The following is a 14,166-nucleotide window of genomic DNA, read 5'->3' as shown; positions in this document are numbered from 1 at the left end:
CTGGGTTTGCTAATTTGATGCCCATTGATCAAAGAAGAAGCATTATCTTTTTGCAGCCAGTTAAGAGCAAAGATGGGTTGATAATAGTAAAAATGCTAACTTAACCTTAACTCGTTACCTCCAGTATACATTTTAGTGATGGGTAAGGAGTTTTGCATCCAAGAATTCAGGAGTTTATTACATTTGGAAAAGGGCTGTGCGCAGTGTAGAGAGATTTGGCTGTGAACTATTGGCTATTTTGGGCAGCATTCTGAGGCAGGTCAAATGAGGAAAAAGTTAATGTCTTCCTGATGATATTTTGTTTTGATACTTTAAGGCAGGAGCTTGAAGGGGAGAGATGGGACAAAGGAACATTTATATTTTTCAGAAGCTTCCTCAAAGTTGAAAATTCCATTACTTTGTGTTACTCCATTTTACATAAGAAGGCTGCAATCCTTTGAGAAAGCATTTATTTCTCAAAATAAGCCTCACTAACCCCAATTGGAGTATCATTATTTATCAATAATCATGTTTAGGATTTTACTGTGCAAATAACAATTTATCCTAATATTCACAAAAGAGTAATTTTACAGGTGGTATTGCATCAGCTAGAAAAAAAAGGGATGTTGCAGTGAACCTTTCCTCTAATGTTCATTTGTCTGTATGTGCTTTTATTGTTTAATTTCCTGTAATGAGGCAGCAGCATGATGATACCTACTAGAAAACAAAAGCAGTTTTGTGCACATTATGAGACACTGAAGTTCTCATATCCCTGTTTCTTTTTCTGAAATGTTGGCAGGTATGATTTATTTATGACTGTTTTCTTTTGTTTTTCTTGTTGCCTTTGACTTGTAGCAAATTTTACAACTGGATTGTCTCTCCTCTGCCTGCTGGAAAGATGACTGGTACAGGAAAAACTGAACAAAAGAACGTTTCTTTGCTATTTTTCAGCATGTTTAAAAAAATTATTAGTTATGGTGTTCTACCCTGAGATTCTTTAATAGACGACTGGGGGATATTCTGAAATTTATGTTAGAAAGCAGGGCCATCATTACAAGATACTCTGTGTTCTATAAGGTTGGCCAATGAGTTAATATGGCTCCTGCTGGGATTCTCATCCGAACATCAGGCATTCCAGCTGCAATTTGTAGATGAGTTTACCTGCAAATGCTCTTTTGCATAATTTTTACTCTTCTGGCGATAGTGTGAGTCTCATTCAAATGTAGAAGGATTCTCCCCACTGCCAATAACAGTGCAGAATAAGTATAAATTGGAACCATCAGGAATGTTCCCAACTTATTTTTAAAATTATTGTTTTCCTTCTTTGTAAGATACATTGGTGCTGTAATTTCTTACATTACTGAGAATAGGGTAACGGTAGGAGGCAATCACATTCCTAGCATATTTGATATTGGAAACAAATAGTTTTTAAACCACCCTTCAGTGCCGATAGTCAGTTTGGTGTAGTGGTTAAAGCATCAGATTAGAAATTAGGAGACTGTGAATTCTAGTCCTCCCTTAGCCACAAAGTCAACTGGGTGGAATTGGGCCAGTCAGTTCTCTCAGCCATAGAAGGAGGAGCTGGCAAACCACCTCTGAAAAATCCAGTCAAGAAAGATGCAGGAGGCAGTCACCACAAGTCAAAACTTGAAGGCACTACTTTTTCCCTTCATTGTTGGTGAACCTCAACCAACATGGCAGTAGCAACTGGATTCCACACCCACCACCAGCCTACTTTTTGTCTGTGCCAGAGAAGAATGCCCCCTCCCCCTCTGTACAGATAGTCCTCCACTTACAACAGTTCATTTAGTGACCGTTCAGTTACAATGGCACTGAAAAAAGTAACTTATGACCATTTTTCACACTTATGACCGTTGTAGCATCCCCATGGGTCATGAGATCAAAATCCAGGCGCTTGGCAACTGACTCATATTTATGATGGTTGCAGTATCTCAGGGTCATGTGATCACCTTTTGTGACCTTCTGACAAGCAAAGTCAAGGGGAAAGCCAGATTGACTTGACAACCCAGTTACTAACTTAACAATTGCAGTGATTCACTTAACAACTGTGGCAGGAAAGATGGTAAAAATGGGGCAAGACTCACTTAAATATTTCACTTAGCAACAGAAATTTTGGGCTGCATTATGGTCATAAGTTGAGGACTATCTGTACCTCACTGATTTAAGGCCACCCAAATAATCTGTGCTATTGCTCCAACTGGTTGTTTTACATATATAGCCAGATATTTTTCACTTGTATGAATCATGGAGAAAATGTTCTCCAACCTGATTCTAATTCTGCTTAGAAATAGAGACCCTCATCTCAAATATTGCAATCTTGCAAGCAGCTCCCAAATATAAGAATAATTGAGTGTCGGTTCCAAGCCAGCAGAACAGGAGATATTATCCCTGTTATCAGCAAGTCTTATGATTCCTTCTTGAATTCCATGCCTATTGAATCTCTGAATATTGCAATGTCTTTAAGATTTGTATTCAGATACCCTAAATGTCAGGACATTAATTGGCATTTCTCCTTTTTACATGGTTGTATATTGGCTGTAATGAAATATTATATGGTTTTTGCACAGTATAGTTTTTGGGGGGTAGATTTCTACATTTAGCATCACATCCTTTAAAAATTAAAAATTATGCCTGATTATACAAAGAGCAGGAAAATTAAAAAGTAACCAAGGTTAGTCTGATTGGATGATTTGTAGCTGGAGAAATAAACACACCAAAACACTTCTGTAATAGCCTGATTGATAGAAATGGCCAGGCTCTGAAAGCTATCCCAAAGCCTAGCAATCCTTTTTAAAAGCTAAAGGGGAGGGAGGGATTCCCTTAGGAAACTCCAAAGCATTAGTTACTATGGTAGTCAAAACAGGGGCCATCTGGACTGTTTGCAAATTATTTAAATGCACCAATTCAATACCCTTCCAAGACAATGTTTACAGTTTTTGTGAGTGGGAGAGTCTCTCTCTTTCTCTCTCTCTCTCTCCCTCTCCCTCCCTCTCTCTCTCCCTCCCTCCCTTCCCCCACTCTCTCTCTCCCCTCTCCCTCCCTCCCTCTCTCCCTCTGTCTCTCTCTCTCTCTAACCCAAGTTGTTCATATTTCAAAATCTTGATTTTAATACTGAAGTATCCTTTTTCTAAAAAAAAAATCATATTCCTATCCATTTATCCAATATTCATCAAATCACATTTTCTGTCTCTCTCTCTCTCTCTCCCAGTAAAATATTCTAATCTTGGCCAATATTCACGCTTGGCCAATAAAGCGTTCTGTCCTGTCCTGTTCTCTCTCTGTCCTTCTCTCTTTATAGTAGTTGTATATTTTCATTTCTTTTATTTGTCCACTCTTGAAAACAGATTTTTTTTTAAATTACTGAGTAAGAGATAAATGCAATCAATCAACCAATCAATATATTTTGCTTTCATTTAAGGCACAATTCAATACGAAGACAGCTCAATCTCTCAAATCCTGACTTCAACATCCAGCAGATCCAGAAGCAGGAACAGCTGACAGGCATTGGACGCATCAAGCCAGAGTTGTATAAGCAAAGATCGGTAGACACAGATGATGGTCGGAGAAAAAATAGCAAGTCTTGTGGGAAAATCAATTTTATTGTAAAATATGATTGTGACTTAGAACAACTTATAGTGAAGATTCACAAAGCTGTCAGCCTGCCAGCAAAGGATTTTTCTGGAACTTCAGACCCTTATGTCAAGATCTACTTACTTCCAGATAGGAAAACAAAACATCAGACTAAAGTACATAGAAAAACTCTTAACCCAGTATTTGATGAAGTTTTTTTATTTCCTGTTCCTTACAAAGATTTGAGTTCAAGAAAACTTCATTTTTCTGTCTATGACTTTGACCGCTTCTCCAGGCATGACTTGATTGGCCAAGTGATAGTGGATAATTTTTTAGAGTTATCCGACTTTCCTAGGGAATGTAATATTTGGAAGGATATTGAATATGTCACAAATGTAAGTATATCCTTTTTAATTCTGAAGTTCACTATTTTGTTAAACTGTCAACCTCTTTATCTGCATACAAAATGGAAAACTCAAGATATATGAGCCTAGTGCAAACATCAGTAATAAGTGTATTGTTCATACAGGAATTACTTTCTTGTTACAAATATATTTGTCCCTTATAGGTAATCTTTGATTTATGACCGTAATTGAGCCAAAGTTCTGTTACTATGCAAGACAGTGGTTAAATGAAATTTGCCCCATTTTGCGACCTTTCTTGTCACAGTTCTTATGTGAATCACTGCAGTTGTTGACTTAGTAATACAGTTGTTAAGTGAATCTGACTTCCCATTGACTTTGCTTCTCAGAAGGTCCCAAAAGGTGATCACGTGGCCCCAGGACACTGCAACCATCATAAATATAAGTCAGTTGCCAAACATCTGGATTTTGATCACGTCACCATTAGGATGCTGCAGTGGTTGTAAGTGTGAAAAACGGTCATAAATCACTCTTTCCCATGCTATTGTAAGTTCAAACAGTCACTAAATGAATTGTTGTAAAGTTGAGGACTACCTGTATTTCTGAACTCTCCTCCTAAATATTAGAAGTCTGTGGAGATCACCTGATCACTCATGAGGTCTGAACTAGAGATCTGAGAAGGGCCCAATTTATTCCTGATAATTCTGAAGATAATTTAATCAGACTCAATATCTCAGCAGTATTAACATTATCCCTAGCTACAGTAAGAGTAAGATTATGAAGAGTGTTTTACTCATCTCCCATAGTTTGGCTATGTTCCTTTCTTGAAATAATAGGTTTACTTAACTGTATATAGAAACTGTATTTAGGAACAAAGTTTGCCAAATTTCATTGAAAGCGATGCAGTATTAATCACTCTACAGTCTACACTCTTTTAAAATGTTATTTTCAAAAAACTTTGTTGTATATGTGAAGATATAATTCACTTTATAACAACAGCTGTCTCTGTGGTGTGGAGCATTGTTTACAAATTCTGTACAGCTAGATGAGGGAGGTTTTGTGTACAGTGAGCAGCGCAGAGGTGGGTTTCAGCAGGTTCTGACCAGTTCCAGAGAACTGGTAGAGGAAATTTTGAGTAGTTCGGAGAACCGGTAGTAAAAATTCTGACTGGCCCCAACCTTATCTATTCTCTGCCTCCCGAGTCCCAGCTGATTGGGAAGAAATAGGGATTTTGTAGTAACCTTCTGCTGGAGTGGGGAAGGAATGGAGATTTACAGTATCCTTCCCCTGCCACACCCACCAAGCCACGCCACATCCATCAAGCCACACCCATAGAACCGGTAGTAAAAAAGTGTTGAAACCCACCACTGGAGCAGGAGTATTTGAAAGGAATGTTAGATGTGTTATAAAGATGGTTGTTGGAAAGGGAAGTGGAAGGAGAAGGTATTAACTCATTGGTCTTTTTCCATAAGTACTTAGAAGTTTATGGTTAACCTAAGGTTGTCTCTCAACCCCTGTTTATGCTGTAATTGGTGAGGCAAAATTTGGTTTGATTGCAAGGTTCACTCGTGACATGATGGCCATTGAATCCAATACTCCTCCTAGATTTCATGACACTTTGTATAAAATCGCAGAGTTGGGACAAAGAAGGCAGATTCACCATTTTGCTCTTCTGACAATTTTTAAAAATTATTTTGCTTTTTGTTTTGGAGCAGGTTTTGGAGCCATAGAAATATAAGTTATAAAATAAATAAAATCCAGTGCAAAACCCTATAAAGTTCTTTGCTTACTATCTTGGATTTTCTGACAATAGATGCTATTTTATAAATGATGATCATTATTTAAACATTAATAGACTCTTCAAACTTTCCTTCTAATTCATAATAAGAGATATGGAGGGGAGAACTCAGTCAGGCTTTCAAGATTCTATTATAGCATATTTCTATACAGTTCGTGTCAGATTTGTGAGGTTTATTTCCTGACCTGGCCTATGTTAAAGGGTTGACATATAAGTAGTTCAGGAAATATAAGTTATTTGTGAAGCTTTCCTCCATTCCTTCAGTGTGATATTGAGATATTCAGAAAGATATTGCAATGCTTTCAAGAAGTTGGAATGAAATGCCCTACCTGATTCAGTTGTCTCAGCTACAAATTGAAACTGTGAAAGTTTCAATTACAAATTGACTTCCGTGCACCATACTTCATACTTAAGTGGTCAGTAGAGGGGGCGTACATAAGTGCACTAACATGCCTATCGTCCCTGTCATTGTATTTTTATTCTATTACTCTTGTTCTCATTTTTGTTTGACAAATTCCAATTCCAAGGAAGGAAGGAAGGAGGGAAGGGAAGGGAAGGGAAGGGAAGGGAAGGGAAGGGAAGGGAAGGGAAGGAAGGAAGGAAGGAAGGAAGGAAGGAAGGAAGGAAGGAAGGAAGGAAGGAAGGAAGGAAAAGAGAGAATGAAAGAAAGAAAGGATTTCACAAAAACAAAATCCATTCCAATTCTTGGTATTCAGTTTGTGAAAACTGTTTTGGGGAGGGGGGTTGGATTTCTTTTGGATGGGGGCTTCAGAAAATGCATTTGATAAAGACTTGTGTAGATTTAGCTATTGCTATAAACCGAAAACAGATATTGCCTTATTCCAGTGGCCTGAATAGCAAATAATGAATATGCAGGGAGATTTTTGACCATCCCTAAGTAGTTGCTACTGAACAAGCTATCCTTCAACTGCAGTGAAACTTGGCAGGAAGGAGCTCAATAAGTGAAGAAGGCTGCAAAGAAGTGTCATGTGTCAGAATAGAAAGCTTTTGATGATATGTACATCAAGATCACCTGGATGGACTGATGATGTAAAGTGGCCTGAACCAAGATTTTTTTTAAAAAAATCTGACTGGAGGTTTACTTTATTTTATATATTACCAACCGAAAGTTGGTAAACAGGCCGCTTCTGGCCCCTGGAGAGCCTCCAGGGGGTATGGAAGGCTGTTTTTGCCCTCCCCAGTCTCCTAGAGAGGCTCTAGAGGCTGGGGACAGCAAAAAACGGGCCTTCTGGTCCCACCAGAAGTTGGCAAGTGAGCCGTTTCTGGCCTCTGGAGGGCCTCGGGGGGGGGGGGGCTGAGGAAAGCTGTTTTCACTCTCCCCAGACTCCTAGAAAGGATCTGGAGCCTGGTGAGAGAAAAAGGGACCTACAGGGCCATCGTGTGCCAGGAGCAGGAGAAGCAGGGGGATTGTGGGCACATACGTGGGGGCAGGACACATAGAATTATGAGTGTGGGCACATGCACGCGTTCCCCCCCCCCCCCGGCTCATGATGGCAAAAAGTTTATCACTTATCTAAAAGGACCCTGAAATTCAATATTACAAATTAATGGTCTACTTATGAACTAGTTATAGATCTGTATAGTTTGAATCACAAGAAATTGAAATCAGAATGAAAACACACACACTCAAAATGCTAAACACTTTACAAATTTAGTTAACAATAATAACTTCTTTCCATAAAATAAGTATTTATGTGTGACTCCAAAAGGGAACAGAAGTAATTTATTGTGCATAAATTAGCTTGTTGTTAATATATAATATCTTTGAAGATGCACAATTATATGAAGAGTTACTTAGAGCATGTAGCACTGAGGACAGCAATTGAAAATTGTATGTCAGAAGTAGAGGATAAGATAGACATTGTGTCTTTAACTAACTGTTCATTCCAGGATAGTTGTTTGCCCATTATCAATATGCAAGGGATGTATAATTGTTAATAAGCAAGTTATATATGTCAGTAAAATATGTAAAGGTTAGTCTCAGCAAACGGCAGCATCTAGCTCAGGGGTCAGCAACCTGTGGCTCTGGAGCCGCATGTGGCTCTTTCACGCCTCAGCTCCCTGTCACTCAAAATATGCATCGCAACTGCTAATGTGCGAGACCCACCGGCACACAATGTATTGAGCTTTTCAACCCCGATAGGCCAACCATGGATAAATCCAAGAAAAGAAAAGTTTCAGAAGAAAACAGAACATTTAATTCAACTACATATGCTAGTTTTGTGGTCGCTCAAGAAATAGTCAGGCATGGGAAGGGTTTTGTGGCTCCCGGTGTTTTCTGTGGGAAACGGGTCCAAATGGCTCTTTTGAGTGTTTAAGTTTGCAGACCCCTGATCTAGCTGAGCTTGTCTAGGGTCAGGCATTAATCCAAGTTGGGCTTTATTAGATGTAAGTTTACCAGGAATACTAGACAATAAAAGTGGAATAATAACTAATTCTAGACAATAAAATGAAACAATATATTAGCAAGCGGTGGTGAACAACTTCAATATTTCTGTCAGCAGGAATCAATTGAAAAAAAGTATTTACTTTTATTATTAGTTTAAACAGTATTATTTCACTTTTGTATATGATGGATATAATTCTCTAACTTGATACATCTGAATGCTTTGGTCTAAAATTTCCAGCTCATATGGTTTTAAACATGCTAGTTTGGGATTATGGCTGCTGACATTTACTGTATTTGGAGAGTACAGTGTAAGGGAAATTGCATTGCAACCTGAAAAATAAGTAGAAAATGCTTTACAAGGATAATGAGAATTAGATTTATTTATTTATTTATTTGCCACCATAGATTAACATGGCTGTCCTTCTACAACATCTATGAGAGTAGGGAGAAGGAAAAATCTGCTTCCTTCTAGCCTTGTTTAATGAAATACATCTGGAAGGTCAAGCAAGGTCTTGGGTTTGTTATAAGGTGCAACTAAAAGGTGTTGCATACCAAGTGATGTAAATAAGAAACCTCACCACTGAAAAGGAAAAAATAATTGTTCTTCACACTTGACATGGAAGAATAACTTTTTGTAACGCCTCTGTTGGTTCACTGTCAACATTTTTTTTATAAAAAAAAACTGTTTTATATTGTGTGATCATTTTCATTTCTAAGCACCTTTCGATACTGAGAGTTGGTTTCTTTTAATTTTTAGAAATTGACAACTTTTAAAAATAAGTTATGAGTTCCTGTTAACCTAGAATTAAATAATTGTAAGGAGGAGTGGGAAGAGGTGTGGCTTTTTCAAATATAAAAGTGATATGAAATACTCACAGTATATACATTCCGCCTTTGAACAAAGCTTGCAGCAGGATTTATTTTATAGTTTCTGTAACCTTTGCAAATATATGTGATAAATGTTGGTAGAGGGAAATGATCTCTGTATGGTAAACTCATCATCATTATCATCATCTCAGACTGTTTACTGATCTTTAAGTGATCATTGTTGCAATGATTTTCCCTTCTAGTTTGAAAGGTAATGTGAACTGGCAATGTACACCTTTACATAATGCAAGAAAGTAAAATTATTAAAATATGCTTCATTGAGCCCCAGGTATTTGAAATATGAATTCTTCTGGGATGCTCTTTAGAGTCAAGCTGTACTTTTTATAGTCTTTGTCACTCAGACATACCAAGAGCAAGAGATATAAGGCTACTTAGATCTTATACTGTATGGTAAATTGATCAGAGCCAATTTGAGTAAATGCACACAGTAGCAGAAGCTTCCAAATAAAAATGGAATGACTTTGCATCCCTCCAGTGGAAGGATACTGCAAAATCGCCATTTCCACCTATATCTCTCATGACCATCCATGAAGGCTCCCACTCCAGGGGAAGGATATTGCAAAATCCCCATTCCCTCCCCACTCCGGGGGAAGGATATTGCAAAATCTCCATTCCTACCCCACTCCAGGGGAAGGATACTGCAAAATCTCCATTCCCACCCCACTCTGGGACTAGCCAGTGGTGGTATGTGCCCGTTCTCTGAACTACTTAAAATTTCCGCTGCCAGTTCTCCAGAACCTGTCAGAACCTGTTGGATTTCACGCCTGTAATCATCCCATAATAACAACAAATGCACAAACTGATTCAACATAAGCTCTTATTCCAACCCATCACATACACACATACATTCTGTGAGTCCTTTGTGCTCTCTGAGCTTGGTTGTTTTCTTGTAGACATTGCTGCAAAGAGGCTGGTAATCTAGTCATTGTGCATGTGTGAGAGAGAGAGCGAGGGAGGGGGAGAGAGAGAGTTCATGCACATAATGCAGATAATCTACAAGACTATTACAACTTTCATGTAATGTGACAGACCCCTCCCTCGCTCTCAGTACCTGCTGTATGGAATAGTTTGCATTTGTCTTTGAATATTAGCAGCTCGGGTTGGTAGTTATGTTGTTGGTTTGAGCTCTTAGCTAAACGATTTGGTTGTAAATGTTGCACAAACACTTCCTGGCCATCAAGAGACATGACCCTATATCCCTCATGTCCATCCACGAAGGCTCAAAAGGACACAGATTCGCTCTAACCGGGATCACAGTTGTAACCCATGCGAACCTAAGGAGAGAAAGGGAATTCCTGGAAGCCTGGTTTTCTACCAATAAATCAATAGACAGACACATTGACATCAAGCCAATCTACCAACGAAAGAACAACATCAACCACGATCCTGGAGGCAGCATTTAAAGACCAATGAACAGCCACTCTGCAAACAAAGTTATAACTCGACAGCTCACGAGAAATCGGACCACATCACATGCAGCCAATCAAATCAACCGGAAACCAGACCATGACATCATCAGAAGACATCCGAACAACAATACCAGTGCTAATTTACATCACACAGATGGCACTTAAAACCAAGGACTATTACTCAGCAATTACAGCCAGCCAATCAACCCGAAATCAGACCACGACTCAGAAAGGTATTTAAAAGCCAGTGCTCTCCCAGAGAAGCACAATCCAAAGCACACTGAAGATGTCTTCTCGAATGGGGACGAAACATTTGCAACCAAATCACCAAGCTCAGAGCTCAAACCAACAACATATCTATGGAATAGTCTCTACCCTCTCCCCAAAAAATACAAAAACAACTGACTCTACTAGCATTTTAGAAAGCCATGAAGATCTGGGTCTTCTAATAAGCTTTGTGGCCAAGGTGTTGAGTTACTGAAGCTCTGGCAAGGGCGTATATAGTTGCTGGGAAGTAAGATGTTTATTGGGCCTCATTGGGCCTAGTATTTTTCTCCCTCTTGGTTTCATGAATTAGATTTTTTTTATTTTGTTTGCCACTTAGAGTTTACTAGCTAGATTGATACATAAATACATACATACATACATACATACATACATACATACATACATACATACATGAAGTGGTAGTAGCATCTGTAACAAACCATGATGGCATCAATATGCCATATATCATGGCATTGTGGAAAATGCCATAGTGATGTCTAACTAAAGTAGGTTAGTCATGTAATTTGTGTGGTGTCATCACAAATACCTGCCCCTCCCACAGATGCCTGTGATTTGTACATGTGGAACACATATGTTCCTTTTTCCAGCCCAGCACAAAATTTCTTCATCTGTAATTTTGTATAAAGTCTTTGCTGAGAACAGATTCTAGTTCTATATTTGGGGATTCTGTTTTTGAAGAGTGAACCTTTGCCTAAACCTTTACATGGTCTTTACCTCACCCTTGAATAATTCACACTTGGTAAATGCTTTTTCTCACACATTCAAAGTCTATTTTCTTTTTTCTCAAGATGCTTCTGAGCTCTTTCCTCATCGATATGAACTTTAAAACTCATTTTCCAATGTTAATACATTATTGGTCATTTTTTGTGATTACTATCTTCTTTCTTTGCATTTTCAACCTCTTAAATGAGGCAGAGAAACAGCAGGTTCCAGCTTCTTTTCCAGTAAGGAAGACACACATTCAATGATATCAGGAAATTCTAATTTAACTAATTCCCTGTTTGATCTATTCCTAGATCTGTTCAGTCTGGGTCTGTGTTAAATTAGATCCTAGGTCTGTGCTCTTTTGTGGAACAATTTTAAGTGTATTATGCAATTCTGTGATATTCATAGCATTATAGTGATTAGACATAGATTGTTTAGCATAGCTGCAGTATTCTTAGTTTTCATTGCAACTCTCTGGACTGAGATTACATAAATATTCATTGTTCATCTGTGGACATTCAGCTCAATTCTTGAAACAAAAATTGACTCCAAGCAATTTGATATACTTGATTATGATCTGATTTACTGTTAATTTGGATGCTGCTATGGGGAATCATCCTCTTTCCCTCTCTGTCTCTCTCTCTCTCTGAAAATCAAAGTTGAAGGATTAGGACATAAACTGGCTATGGTGGCCATATCAAAAAAAACTTTGGACTGTATGTAGAAAATCTGCATATTGACAAAATTTTCATCTGTCAATTGCAAAAGGTCATACTACTTGAATCTGTGTATATACTACACCGATACATTATGACATGCTAGGTCAAGGATGGCGAACCTTTTTCCCCTCGGGTGCCGAAAGCGTGCATTCTTGCGTGCCCACTTCTACAATGCAATGCCCCCCCCGTGTGTCACGCCCCCAGCGCATGTGCACACGACCCTCCCCCCCATGCCCCATTTTGGGCCTAGCAGGCCTCCCTGAAGCCTCTGGAGGCCAGGAAAGGCCCGTTTCCAGACTTCCGGTAGGCCCATTTTTTTTGCCCTCCCCAGGTTCCAGAGGCTTTACTGGAGGCCAGGGAAGGGTGAAAACAGCCTTCCCCGGCCCCCCCGGAGGCTGGAAATGGCCCATTTCCGGACTTCCGAGAGGCCCATTTTTGCCTTTCTAGAGTCTTTGTGCAAGCCCTGTACTTACCTGGAATCCAAAATGGGCCATGTAGAGACTTCTGGGAGGGGAGGGGCAGCATGGGCCATCCAAAAATCATCTGGCTGGCACGCGCATGAGTGCTGGAGCTGACCTAGGGTAATGGCTCATGTGTCTGCAGATATGGCTCCATGTGCCACCCGTGGCACGCGTGCCATTGGTTCGCCATCATGGTCCTAGGTTCTCAGGAAAAACATGTGTATGAAGGCCAACACCAGCTAAAAACTGGCAGCTGTGATTTCACATTGTGGTGAACAGAGAATAATATCATAATTGGCAAAAGCAGCTTTGTAATTCAATCACTGTTGATCTGTCCAAGGAGGTCATGATAGTGCCCCATTTTTGAGAAATCTGGTTAGATAGCATTGTTTTTCTATTCTGACACCTGTTCTTCAGAAAAGACTCCTAGAAGTTAGAAGTTATTGATTTCTTGGAGCTGGAGCCCCAGCAGCCCCAGTGTCAGCCCCTCAGAAAGCCAAGGCTGGAGCCGCAACAGCACTGCCATCTCTGTGCATAGCCAAGACAGCAAGAAGAAACACAAGAAACAGATCTATAGAACTGAGATCGGAAATGGGACTAACATGAGTAGTTGTTGAGTAGGGGTGTTAAATACATGTTTATGTATTTTATGCAATAACTATAGCCAACCAGTAGATGGCAGTGTTTATAAATTTGCATCTATGTTATATACTCTATGTCTTTTTGTTCTAAGTAAAGTTTCCTAGTTAGTGTTTCAATTAAGCAGTAAAGCCCATGTGGACTGTACTCTTGTTTGTTCTGTAGAACTATATAAACAGAAAGGTAGGTAGGTAGGTAGGTAGGTAGGTAGGTAGGTAGGTAGGTTAGGTAGGTGGGTGGGTAGGTGGGTGGATGATGGGATGGGGGGATAGGGATACATTCCTCAATATTCTTGACATACTCTTATTAGAAATTTTTTGTAGGAGAAAATTTCTGAGTGGAGAAAATGACTTCAGTCTAGAAAAGAACAGCTTGCTGTCAAATTGTGGTAGATTTAATGAGAAATAATGGGATTTTCCTCATTCTGCTCCAATTCATACAAGTTTTTAGCTTGTGTTTTAGTTTGTTGGGCATAATAACTAACTTAAGAACTAATGTATGTCTTTTGCTACCCTGTGCTGCAGATTCTGAAGTTATTGGCAAAACAAAGAATTGTAGGTTGAGTGATATTTTCAAGATGCTGTCTGTAGTGGGATGATGGCCTAAGAATAAAGTGGCCACGCCAGTTCACTTCAGCTGCTTTACTTACTTCCATCTGCAGCTCCTTAATACCTGAAAAAGATTTCTGTGCCAGCATGTTAGCATTGCTAATGCAGGGAGATTAAAGGATGTGGACCCAAAATGAATCCCATTACCTGCTCAATGTAATGGTATTTTTGCCTTCTCTGAGGAACTTATCCTTAGAGTGTTATGGAAATCAATCTGGCACCATACAGCAGCACAGGATCAAGTAAGCTACAATTATACAGATTCTTATAAAATATTTTAATGCAAAGATTTGAGATACAATACAGAAT

General features: G+C 39.1%; 1 protein-coding gene across 1 annotated transcript in view; it reads left to right on the top strand.

Moving 5' to 3' along the window:
• SYT9 (synaptotagmin 9) overlaps positions 1–14,166 on the top strand; it is an 86,244-nt gene that overhangs the window by 56,812 nt on the left and 15,266 nt on the right. Inside the window, exon 3 of the mRNA XM_070957496.1 lies at positions 3,419–3,965. Within this exon, the coding sequence (XP_070813597.1) occupies positions 3,419–3,965 (547 nt within the window). The remainder of the gene's footprint in view (positions 1–3,418; positions 3,966–14,166) is intronic.

This window comes from Pituophis catenifer, unplaced genomic scaffold (genome assembly GCF_029215685.1).
Source record: "Pituophis catenifer annectens isolate HBS135680 unplaced genomic scaffold, rPitCat1.0.hap2 SCAF_1, whole genome shotgun sequence".
NCBI classification, from domain to species: Eukaryota; Metazoa; Chordata; class Lepidosauria; order Squamata; family Colubridae; genus Pituophis; species Pituophis catenifer.
The sequence above is the reverse complement of the archived record's forward strand: the minus strand, read 5'-3'. Positions and strand labels throughout refer to the sequence as shown.